Below are 12653 nucleotides of genomic sequence, written 5' to 3' on the forward strand. Positions count from 1 at the left end.
TATAATACTTTGGAATCTTAACAATTTGAATGTGTTATTAATAGGACTAAACAACGGTATTATGAATGGGGAGAGAAAGCACATAAGGTATTGGCATGGCAATTAAAGAAAGAACAGGTTTCGAGGACTATTATTGCTGTTAGATGGAATGCTCTTATTACTTATAAAACTCGTGAGATTAATGATGAATTTTGTTCATTTTATAAAAAGTTATATACATCTGAAGAAAAACAAGAAACTGGATCGATTGATCGTTTTCTATCACAGTTGAGTTTAACGATATTAGAGGATGCAGATATACAGGAGTTAGATGAACCATTTACTGATTCGGAAATTAAAATGGCTATGACGGAAATGCCGAACGGTAAATCGCCTGGTGATGATGGATTTTCGGTTGAATTTTATAAAATTTTTTATGATGATTTATCTACAGTGTTTGGGGATGTATTACGTCAAGTTGGAGAACATTATGAATTACCTGAGTCTTGTTCTAGTGCTTTAATTACAGTAATCCCAAAAAAAGATAGAGTTCTTTTGAAAGTATCTTCATATAGACCAATTTTGTTGTTAAATGTAGATTATAAAATAATAGCTAAAATATTAGCGAATAGATTGGATAAATTTTTACCCAAGTTGATTCATATGGATCAAACAGGTTTTATAAAGAATAGATATGCTTTAGATAATATTCTGCTCATGATTAGTTTGATTAATAATTTTGACAATCTTTAGATGACCCAAAAAGCATTGGATAGAGTTGAGTGGAATTTTTTGTTTAAAGTTCTAGAGAAATTTAAGTTTGGACCTTTCTTTATTGGTTGGATTAAGGCTTTATATAGTAAACCGGTAGCTAGAGTAGTGACGAATAGCTTGATTTCGGAACCCTTTAAGCTATCTCGATGAACTCGTCAAGGTTGTCCTTTATCACCAGCTTTGTTTGCGTTAGTGATTGAACCTTTAGCACAGCTGATAAGACAAAATACACAGATACAAGGTATGAAAGTTTTAGATGAGTATAAAATTAATTTATTTGCTGATGATGTATTGGTGTATTTAATAAACCCAGCTCAGTCACTTTTGCACTTGAAGGAGTGTTTAATACAATATGGATGTCTTTCTGGATATAAAGTTAATTGAGAAAAAAGTGAAATATTACTGGTAAGTGAAGGAGATTATTCAGTTTATAAGAATATTATTAATTTGAGATGGACTGATCAAATTAAATACTTGGGTATAATTTTGAATATTAATTATCAATCTTTATATAAATTAAATTATGTTTCTTTAATAAAAAAAATTAAAATTGATTTGATTAAATGGAAAGATTTACCTATTAATTTATTGGGTAGGATAAATACAATTAAGATGAATATTTTTCCGCATATGCAATATTTGTTTCAATCTATTCCGTATTTACTTGATAATTTTTTTTTCAAGATTTGAATAAAATGGTTAGGGAATTTTTATGGAGAGGTAAATTTTTGAGAGTAGCTTTGAATAAATTAACTTGGAAATATGAGTTGGGGGAATTACATTTACCACATTTTCAAAATTATTATGAAGCAGCCCAACTTAAATTTATTAGTTCATTGATGGATTTGGAACGGCCTCCTAGTTGGGCCAAAATTGAGATGGCAAATATTTCTGAATTTGAAATACATCAATTTTGGTTTAGATGGAATATATATTTGTTACAGCAATATAATGTGCCTATATTAAAAAATCTAATGAAGTTATGGATTAAGAAAAATAAAATGATAGGCTCTAGGGGTGAATTTTCAGCTTTGACTCTGTTGTATAATAATCAACTTATTTCTTTTTCAATACATAATCGAAGTTTATTGCATTGGAGATTTAAAGGTGTGAAAAATTTGGGAGATTGTTTTAAAGAGGGTAAATTTTTATCAGATGAGGGACAGTTTTGGTATTGATAAGAACTCTTTGTTTCTCTATTATCAAATTTGATCTTTGGTAAAACATACGTTTGGTAGAGATATGATTTTACCTGAAATGACTAAATTTGAGATTTTTTTTATGAAGGTACCAGAGAAGGGTTATATTTCATCTATGTATCAAATATTACAGGATGGTATGGATAAAAAGGGTTGGGATAGATCTAAAAGTAAATGGGAAGCGGATACTGGTTTTATTTTTTCCGAGAATGATTGGTTAGATATTTGTTATGATAGTGTAACTAGATTGACAAATGCACGTTATGCAATGATTAACTATAATTTTTTTTTACATCAATTATAGTTAACACCTGAAAAATTAAAAAAGTATGGTTTTCATGAATCAAATTTGTGTTTTAGATGTGGTAATTCTGTTGGAACTTTTTTTCATGTTGTTTGGTCATGTACACATATACAATCTTTTTGGAAGAAAATTCAATTGTTTTTAGAATACCTGTATAAGATTAAAATACTTTTAGATCCGACAGTATTTTTATTGGGTAGTTTGCAACCTTTGAAAGGTTTGGGATTAGATAAGTTTCAACTTGCTTTTGTATATTTAGCTTTATCTGTAGCGAAAAAATGTATTGCTAGTATGTGGAAAGATACAAATATGATTGATATTAATAGATGGCATAATGAGATGAAATATTGTTTAATAATGGAAAAAATTACATATGTTTCACGTGATAATTAAAGTTTTTTTTATTAATAAGTGGTTGTTATACTCAGAATATTTACATTTCAATTTATATTGATTAGATCTTAATATGTATGTTTAATTTTTCTTTAATATTTTTTCTTTCTTTATGGCTCTCCTTAAGAGAGTTGGCTGAGGGGGGGGGGGTTCTTTTCTTTTTTTTTCTTTTCTATAAAAATAATGTTCATGTTTATGGTTAATTGTTGTATATGTTATGTACTATTTGTTTTTTGAACGAATAAATAAAGTTTTTTAAAAAAATGATGTCCCAACTCTTGCACTCAGCACCTCAGCAAAGCTTATCATCTCCTTTTTACTCCATTTGAGTTGCCACTCATAAAGAACTACATACTTTTACACCTTTGACTCTCCCTTCAACAACACTCCACTGGGCCCTACCATTTACTGTGCACATCCTGCCCCGGTTTAACTTCCCTCAATGTATCACTTTGCACTTGTCAGTTAAATTCCAACTGCCATTCCTTTACCCACTTTTCCTGTTGATCAATATCTCGTTGCAATCTTAAACAATCTTATTAATTGGCTACACTGCCACCAATTTTGGTGTCATCTGAAAACTTACTCATCATGTGACCAACATTTTGATCTAAATAATTTTTCAAATAGGACAAACATGGGTCCCAGCACATCAATGGTTACAGACTTCCAATCTAAAAACGACCCTCCAGTATTATGAAGTGAAATTTGTATCTAGTTGGATTGATTATCCTGAAAGCCCTGTGTTCTAACTTTCCATGTGGGATCTTACTGAAGGCCTACCCTCATCAATCTACTTGGTCTCATTAAAAAAAATAACAAATTCATGGGCCATAATTTCCCACATACAATGCCATGCTAACTATCTCTAGTCAGTCTGTTACTTTTCAAATATATGTAGATCCTGTCTTACAGAATCTTCTCCAGTAACTTTCCCACCACTGACGAGAGGCTCATTGGCCTGTAGATCCCTGGTTTATCCTTGCATACTTTCTGAAATAAAGCACTACATTAGCTAGTCCTTTGGCACCTCATCTGTGGCTAAAGAAGATACAAAAACTCTGCCAGGGCCCAAGCAATATTTTCCCTTGTTTTCCATAATGTTCTACAATTCACCTGATCAGGATCCACCCACCTTGATGCACTTTTACTCAGCTAACGTCATTTCTTTCATAACATTGATATATTCCAGGATATAATTGTTATTTTCCATAAACTCTTTAACTTCCATGCCCTTCTCCATTAAATTCTATTATAATATCCACAATTTTTTTTTAATGTGAATTAAATATAATCTATTAATAAAATTACATTGCGAGTCCTGAAAATCAGGCACCACCAAAACATGCCAGATTAACAGTTATACTGTAATTATTATTTAGTTTAAATACTGAAAGCAAAATCTGCAACAAGTTAGTATTATTAGGAAGAGAGAAATTATAAATGAAAGTGTATAGAACATCATTCTGTTAACATCACATTCAATTTACTGAACTGACATTTCTTTAACGCAAACCAAACAATTGTTTTAAAAAAAGCAATGAACGTTTTAGTTTACTGTTTATCTTAGAACATTTGTTCACAGTCTATATATTGTGTAGTAATTTAGTGACTATAGTACGAGATCAGCTACCAAATGCGATTGTGGAAGGATACATCTGATAATTTGTGGGCTGACAGCAGAAATCTGAGTGTAAAAATGGTTCAGTAACTTCTTTTTGTAAAGAACCCATAATTAATTGGCAACTCTAATTCTATTATTGACTCCTAAATTCAAAGACAAACAATAAAGTAAATCCTATCATGTCACTGTTTCTTATTTGATGAAAAAATAAAAAGATTAAATGCTTGACTGTCCACAAGATTATGTCAACATTGATCAAGAATATCTAATTATAAAGATAGATAATTTTGTTGTCACCATTTTGTGTTGGACCCAGAAAGTATTTAAACTTGAAACAACCACTTTTGTTATACTTTTAAACACGTTTTAACGTACAGAATTTGAAACCATAAATATGCCAAATTAGATAAGAAATCTACTTACTGCTCTGAAGTTTACTCTTCTTTCCCTTTGCATTCCTATATAAAGTACCATTAGGTTTCATTTCCACCTCCTCTCTCTCTGTTTCAGCTTTTCGTCTTTGTAGATCATTTTGCCTCTTTTTGTAGGTTGGTTTGGGTTGACGTTTAGCCCTGTGCTCCAATTTATTTTCACATTCATCTGACACATCACTTTCAGAGCCAGATTCGTATATTCTTTTTGTTCCTCTTGTTTTTCTTACATCCTGCTCAATTTTTATATCAGATTGAGTTTTCTCATCCATATCATTTGTTGTGGAAGCTGATGAGCCAATTGTAATGAGCTCCTTTGCATCATTCTTTGCATTTCCTGCATTTTCCATTTTACACATGCTTTTGTCTTCTTCGGAGTGTCTTGTTAGCCAGGCCTTTTTCAGTTTTGTGTGAAAACTAGGCTGATTGGATGGAATAATCTGGCCATTGGTGACAGAACTTACTTTACAAAGCACACCTGTTGTTCCAGTATTTTTGGGAGGTAGAGCTCCTGAACTTTGATCACTTTTAAGACTTGCAGGCTCATTGGTATTAGGAAGAGTATTTTCAGAATGGGCCATAGCTAGTGCTGCCTTGTGTTTCTTCAGCTGGTAGCAATCAATTGTGTTTGGGATTCCTGTGTCATTTTGTACAGTGCCTCCTGTTCTTATAGCAACAGTTGATGAGACAGCAACAGATGTAGTATTTATTGTGCATTCCTGTATCCATGATCTAAAATTATCTGAAGTTTTGGAAATTATGCCTTCTGCTGCACTGTTATTGACTACAGTGTATGAGTGACAAGAGGTTATATCTGTTTCTTTGCCACTTAAGAAGTTAGTTGTTGTGGCTCCAGAAGTTGAGGGATTAGCATTGCTATTGTATGAAGCAATGTTAACAGCTCTGGAGCCCAAATTGTTACCTAAAGGGAAAGCTTTTAAGTTACTTTCATGTTCTACATGTGAGGTATCTAAATTTAAATCAGGCAAAATTATTTTACACACATCTTTAAATTTTGATTCAAATGAATTGGATTGCATTAACAACTGTTTCTTTCCATAATCCTTTCCATTACACTGAAATTCTGCTTTACTTTCCAGCTGAACTATGGAAGATGGTCTGACAATAACAGAAGCTGGTGAGATTCGTAATACTTCATTGTTTTTGTTGTCCAAATGGCAAACAGGTTTATAAATAAATTTGTTACTGGTGTTCCAGTCATCATTAGAACTGACTACATGATTGTTCGTGCAGGTTTTCACTTCAGGCCTTGGCTCTGGCAGTAAAGTTGGAGGTTTCTGCAGTTCAGAGAGCTTAGCAGCATTTACAGGCAGTACTGGAGTTAAGGTCGGCGGGGAAAGACTACGATAATTACCTTTTTGTTCTGTAATATGATGAGATGGATATTGATAAGCTGGAGCTCTGTGCAGAGATGACATACCCCTTGAAACATTTGATGTAAAAACTGGCAATTGTTCTGTCATTCCCCTGTGATCAGAAGTACTTGAATTGGCATTCTGAAAAGTCACTTGGGGGGGAAACTGTTCTTTAGGTTCCCCATCTGATCCCTCGCCCTTGGGTTGGTGCTTAATAAGTGGAGATGGTTTGGAAAGAGTCTTATTATAGGAAAGCACAGCAGGAGATGCAGAACTTGTTTGCTCAGCACAAGGATATGCATCTTTAGACAGGTATAACTTTGGTGGCTCATTTATAATGCTGTTTGACAAATTAGTAAAATAGTTACTCTGGGGTACAGAATGAGGTACTGAGTTCTTTGATGCATAAAGTTGAATTGCATAACACTTAGTTTCTTTATCTTCCTTTGTGTTCTGAGGTTTTAAGCTTTCAGTGGGCAAAGATGGAATTCTAGAATGGCCACTTTTAATTATTTCATTTGTCTTGACTGTGGAAGCAAGACGAGCCACTTCAATGCTCTCCTGTAGGATCCTACGACTCTCTTCTTTAAATTTATTCTGATTATCACTTTGTTGCTGGAGTGATCTTTTGAACTTATTCTGATGAAAGACTGCATTCAAAAATCCTTGGGCCAGCTGACTTTCCACCCCTTGTGAATGTCCATCATGATTAGAATCAAGTTTCATTTGAGAAGTAACAGAATGGAATGAATCAATTTTTCTATAAAAAAAAAACCAAAAGAAACAGGTGAAAAGATTGTACAAAAGATTTCCCTGAAAAGAATATCCATGTTTCAAATACTGCAAACCTTTCCCAAAGTTAGAGAACCGTGAAAAGCAGAAATATTTTCTTGCAATGCATGCATTTTTTCCTAACGTATCAATATTAAAATTTAATTATCAATGAATCTACATGAAACAACTTGTATCTATTTTTCAACATTTTGCAGCCACAGTGTTGGTACCAATCATCAAAATGAACTTTCATTAACATCATTTTTTCATGGTCAAGATATTCCAAATCATCGATTCACAAGAGACAACAGAAGCTGGAGCAAAAAAATAAACTGCTGGCAGAATTCGAACAGTCAAACAGCATCCACGGAGCCAAAGGATGGAGGCATCTTGATGCAGGGTTGAAACCCAAAATGTTAACCATATCTTTGCTTCCACAGATGCTGCTTGACTGAAATATATTCCAAACTGTAAAATGCCATTAAAAATAGATTTTAAAAATTAGCTTGTATTGTATTATCGGAATTTCAGCTGTTAATTTGGCACAAGTCAAAAGATTAGTAAGGACCAAACAATATCCATTATTAAATAAATCTATCACTGTAAAACTAAGAGCCTGTGAAATGTACACAAAAGTTCTGGAGAAGTTCAGCCGGTCATGCAGCATCTATAGGAAGTAAAGAATAACCAATATTTCAGGCCTGAGCCCTTCGTCAAGGTACAAGGAAAAAGCAGGCAGGCACCTGAATACAAATGTGGGGGGAAGAGATGAGGAAAAAAGCAACAGGGAAGGAACATAGGATAACAGGTAAGAGGTCATAGGTGGATATTTGTGGGAGGATATAAGAGAAAAAAGCTGAGGTGATAGGGGAATGAAGAAGAGGGGGGGGGTGGAGAGCTGGAGGAAAGTAGAGGGATAGGAAAAGAAAGAGAGGGGGTATAGTGTTTAATAGAAGCTGAAGAAGTCCACTTTAATGCTGTGTGGTTGGAGAGTGCCATGACGGAATTATGAAGCCTCTTCATGAAGATCTCCTCCTCTCTCTGTGAGAGTCTCTCTCACTGCTCCCTTTCTGCAATCCAAGCTTTGAGCATGTGATCACCCAAACTCACTTCCACAGCCATGTGGCCTGCCAAGCATTCCATTTGCACTTTCCAACCACGTGACATCAACTTCCAGCTTTTGCTAAGCCCCCCTCTCTTTTTTTCCACCAGCTCTCCGCCTCTTCCCTTCCCTGTCCACTCAAAGATCTATGCCCTCCCCTAAATCACCAGCTTTTTTCTATTCTAACTTCCCACCCATGACCTCTTATCCATTACTCTGTGCTCCTCTATCTCCTCCTCCCTCCTGTCTTCCCCCACATTTTTATTCAGGTGCCTGTCTGCTTTTTGCTCATACCTTGACGAAGAGCTCAGGCCTGAAACGATGATTACCTTTTATTTGCTTTTGAAGCTGCGGAACATGCTGAGCCTCTTCAGCACTTTTGTGTATTCCACTACAATCCCAGCATCTGCAGACGTTCCTGTTTAACTCATGTGAGATATATCCCAGACTTTACAAAATAAATGGTGGGTTAAATTGTGGTAACAAGCCAGCTGTTCCCTAGTGAATAAAAATAACATGGTGCAACTCAGGCATTAACATGCTCCAGGGTCATGCATAACTGCAAAATTTTCTTAATGTCACATGCACCTTCCCCCATCTTTGGACTCATTCATGCCCAGGGGCTCTCCATAACATTTTAATTTGGCTGGTGACATTCACTAGGAAAGTAAGCACTGTATGTTTTTTCAATGATTAACAATTTTGTCAAATGCATCAGTTGAAGAATTTTTTTAAAATATCTTCTTATTATTTAATTATTTTCACAAGTTTCTAAATTATCTGACAATTAAAAATCAACAGTCTTTTCTGACCAAACGAGATGTCAGAGGCCATTATATCAATCAGTGGACAGGGTTTATTTGCATTGCCTTACACGTAAAGCAAGAGCAAAGTGCAGTCAGGTCCTGCATGACACAGCTCAACAGAGCTGGACTTCATTAAGTTACAAGTTGAGGACAAACTTTCAAACTTTTAAAACGTTGCCTGGATTGGAGTATCTAGAATACAAAGAAAGATTGAGCAGACTGGGTCTTTATTCATTGGAGCGTAGAAGGTTGAGGAGGTATTTAAAATTAAGAGGGGGATAGATAGAGTAGATGTGAATAGCCTCTTCCCCTTGAAGATAGGTGATATTGGAACGAGGGGTCATGTTAAGGGTTAGGGGGCAAAATTTTAGAGGTAACATAATACGAAGCTTCTTCACTCAGAGAGTGGTGGCTGAGTGGAATGACCTTCTGGGAGAGGTGGTTGCAGCAGGGTCAATTTTGTCATTTGGGTTGGATAAGTACATGGATGTGAGGGGATTGGAGGGTTATGGAGAGGGAGAGCAGGTAGCTGGGACTAGTGGAGTTCACATAAATCGGTGCGGAATAGAGGGGCGGAGATGGCCTGTTTCCGTACTGTAATTGTTACATGGTTATATGTTAGATATCTGTACACAGCATTTAAATTCAACAATGAAAGGGTTGTTCCCTGATCTTGAGCAATTCAAGTCTTGATTACAATTAAACAATTTCTCCAGCACTGAAAATGGACTTTTATAAATGTGCTTCATTATTTTAATAACTGCAGGAAACTTTAATGTCTAACCATCTCCTTTTTCTTTGACTGCTCAATCTGCTCATATTCCCCTCCTTATTTTCTTTCTGTGTTATACTTACTGGTTTAGACACTACTCTGATCGGGTAGATGTGAAGACCAAATTATTTATTCCTGCTCCTATTTGTGTGTCCTTCTCATCTTATTACAAACTGACACAGGAGAAATTATATTGCAGAAACAAGGAGCTGGTAAAGAAACTAAACAAATGTTTTTTTGACTGCCATCATGAAGGACAACACAGAAAACCCAGTGAAATTTTAAGAGTGGATTAAATTAGTGTGCGTTAAATAAAATCACTTGGAGAACTTAATCGCAGTGCCTTGATTTCAAGGATCAAGTAAATGCCTTGTGTCATATTCCAAAAGCACAAATTCTAGAAAGGTTTCGGAAGGAATCAAATGAGACACCACTATTAATGAAATGAGAGCAAGAGAAAACATAGTATTCTACATCAGTCAGCTTGACATCAGTAACAATGAAAATGCTCAAATCTATATGAAGAGATTGCAAAGCCCTTGGGAAAAAGTAATAAACAGTATTGTGCAAATTTACCATGGACCGACGAAAAGAAGATAATTAATTTTTTGGAGGTTTTTTTTCCAATAAAAACTCACAGAAAACAGAAAAAGTAGATAAAGCACTTGCTGAAGTCCTGCATCGAAAGGTTAAAGGACATGGCATCCAAATGGAGTTGACTAATTGGATCAAACATTGGCTTGGGTAGGAAATAGAATGCAGTATGTGAGAAAGTTTTATGATTGGAAGTCTGTGACTAGTGGTGCACCATGTGGATCAATGCTAGGATCTTTACTGTTTCTAATACATATTAATTACTTCGATAAGAACAAACAAGAGTGTAGATAACATGAAAATTGTTCTGGATAGCAAGGTTGTTTGAACCTATAGCAAGATATGGATCAAATGAAAAGTTGGGCAGCGAAATGGCACGTGGAATTTAATCCAAACAAGCGTGAGGTAATGAATTTTGCAAAGTTAAATAGGAGGAGGATAGATAAATAGTAAGGCTTTAAGAAGTGTCAATGAACAGAGAGACCAAGGTACCTAAATCTATAGCCCTTTTTATACTTGCATTCCACTAAATTAACCATTCAGTGTCCCAGGATAGGAATGGTGTTTCTGCTGTTCATACTTGACCACTCTTAACTGGGACACTGCACACATTCACACTTTCAAGGAGCCATCCCCAGGGTTAGGGCTATTCTAACTTCTACCAGTGATGTCATGACACATGAGCAATGGTGGACCTGCCCTAAATCCTGATCAATGTATTAAAATCTTCTAATGGAACAAAATTAATAATGCCTATTATAGCATAATTAAGCTTTATGTACAGCACAGTATAAGCCCTTCAGCCCATTGTTGATGTGCTGACCCTATATAAACATTTATAAAGGACTGTGGGAAAGTGCTAGCAATAAATAGCAATAGTGGACAATTTTTAAATAGCATGGGAAACTTGGTAGCGCTACAGCACATAATTTATAAAGTCTGGGGTGGGTGGGGGAAGTGACGGTGACCTGACTTCCCAGCATGCCTTGTGGCAGAGAAAGGGCTGTATGCATATCTGCATACAGAGAGCACTCATGGAGGGGTTTCTCTGCCGCACAGCATGCTGGGAAGTCAGGTCAGCATCGCTGCTCCCGCCCCCTCCGTCTTTATAAATTGTGTGCTATAGTGCTTCCAACTTTCCCATGCTATTTAAAAATTGTCCACTATTGCTATTTATTTCTTCTCTCCCACCATTGCAACTTTCCCACGGCAAAGTTTATACCATTTTAATCTTTTCTTCCTTCACATTTCTCCTCTCATGCAAAAACTTAGGTCATTTCTATCCAATTGGCCATTCTACACTTGCCTGATTGGATTGTACTAGGGGTTGAGGCAGTCTGTCCCCAGCATGAGATGACATCATCTCATGCCAGCATTGAGAAGATTTTCCTTTCACACTAAACTCTTTTTAGGCCAATTGCCCATTAATTCCTGGGACCACTTGCGAGTCTGAAAGGATCTATTAACACCCCAAGAGTTTCAACATCAATCAATGAAGTGATAAAGAACACACTTTTCCTTCATAGGTCAGGAAGCCATGTTGCAACTTTACAAAGCACTGGTTAGACTGCACTTTGGGATGATTATGTTCAGTTCTAGTGGCCATTCTAAAGGAAGGATGTGATTGTGCAGATGAAACTACAAAGGACATTCATCAGGATATTGCTTAGATTGGAGGACTTTTGTTACAGGGAGAGATTGAACAAGCAGGACTTGTTTTCTCTGGAGAAAAGGGATAGAGGTGACCCAAAAGAAGTATTTATGATTATGCGAAGCCGAAATATGGTGGATAGTCAAAATGTTTTTTCACATGGCATGAATATAAAAAATAATAGGGCATAATTTGTGAGAGGAAGTTTTAAAAGGGATCTTAATGTCCCCGCCCCCCACCCAGCCCCACTGAGAGCAGCTGATGTAGTCATATAGCATGGAAACAGGCACTTGGCTCAACGTCCATGCCAACCAAGTAGCCCATCTGAGCTGGTCCTATTTGCCTTCATTTGCCCCATATTCCTACAAGCCTTCGACAGTCATGTAACTGTCCAAATTTTTTTTTTAAGTTATAACTGCAGCCATCTCTACCACTTCGCTTGTTCCATATACACACCATCATCTAGGTGGAAAGAATTAATCCACCTTTTAAATCTTTCCCAACTCTGCTTAACCCTATACCTTCTAGTTTCCTATTCCGGTTCCTGATGATTTGGTAAATCTCTATAGCATTGTCCTTCAGCCTCCTGAGCTACAGGGGGAAAAAAATCCTATCCTATCTAACCTTTCCTTATAACTCAAGCCCTCCAGATCTAGATATGAAACATACTTCACAACATGTTTAAGAGGCATTTATACATTTTATACAGGCACATAATTTAGACAAGCACCATGTGTCCTAATGCAGGCAAATGGGATTGGTATAGATGGGCAAAAGGTTAGAATGGATGTGGTAGGTTCTAAGACTTCATGAAAATTAGTGGAAGTGTTTATTTGATCCTTCACAAAAAAAATGAGATTAAAAAGGATACTTT

At 35.8% G+C, this 12653-nt stretch overlaps 1 protein-coding gene across 9 annotated transcripts in view; it reads right to left on the reverse strand.

Moving 5' to 3' along the window:
• Positions 1–12653, reverse strand: part of jmjd1cb (jumonji domain containing 1Cb) — a 251954-nt gene that overhangs the window by 72897 nt on the left and 166404 nt on the right. For all 9 annotated transcript variants that reach the window (XM_069900764.1, XM_069900771.1, XM_069900765.1 and 6 more), the window contains one exon: positions 4697–6840. In XM_069900764.1, the coding sequence (XP_069756865.1) occupies positions 4697–6840 (2144 nt within the window). The remainder of the gene's footprint in view (positions 1–4696; positions 6841–12653) is intronic.

Source organism: Narcine bancroftii, chromosome 10, assembly GCF_036971445.1.
Source record: "Narcine bancroftii isolate sNarBan1 chromosome 10, sNarBan1.hap1, whole genome shotgun sequence".
Lineage (NCBI taxonomy): Eukaryota > Metazoa > Chordata > Chondrichthyes > Torpediniformes > Narcinidae > Narcine > Narcine bancroftii.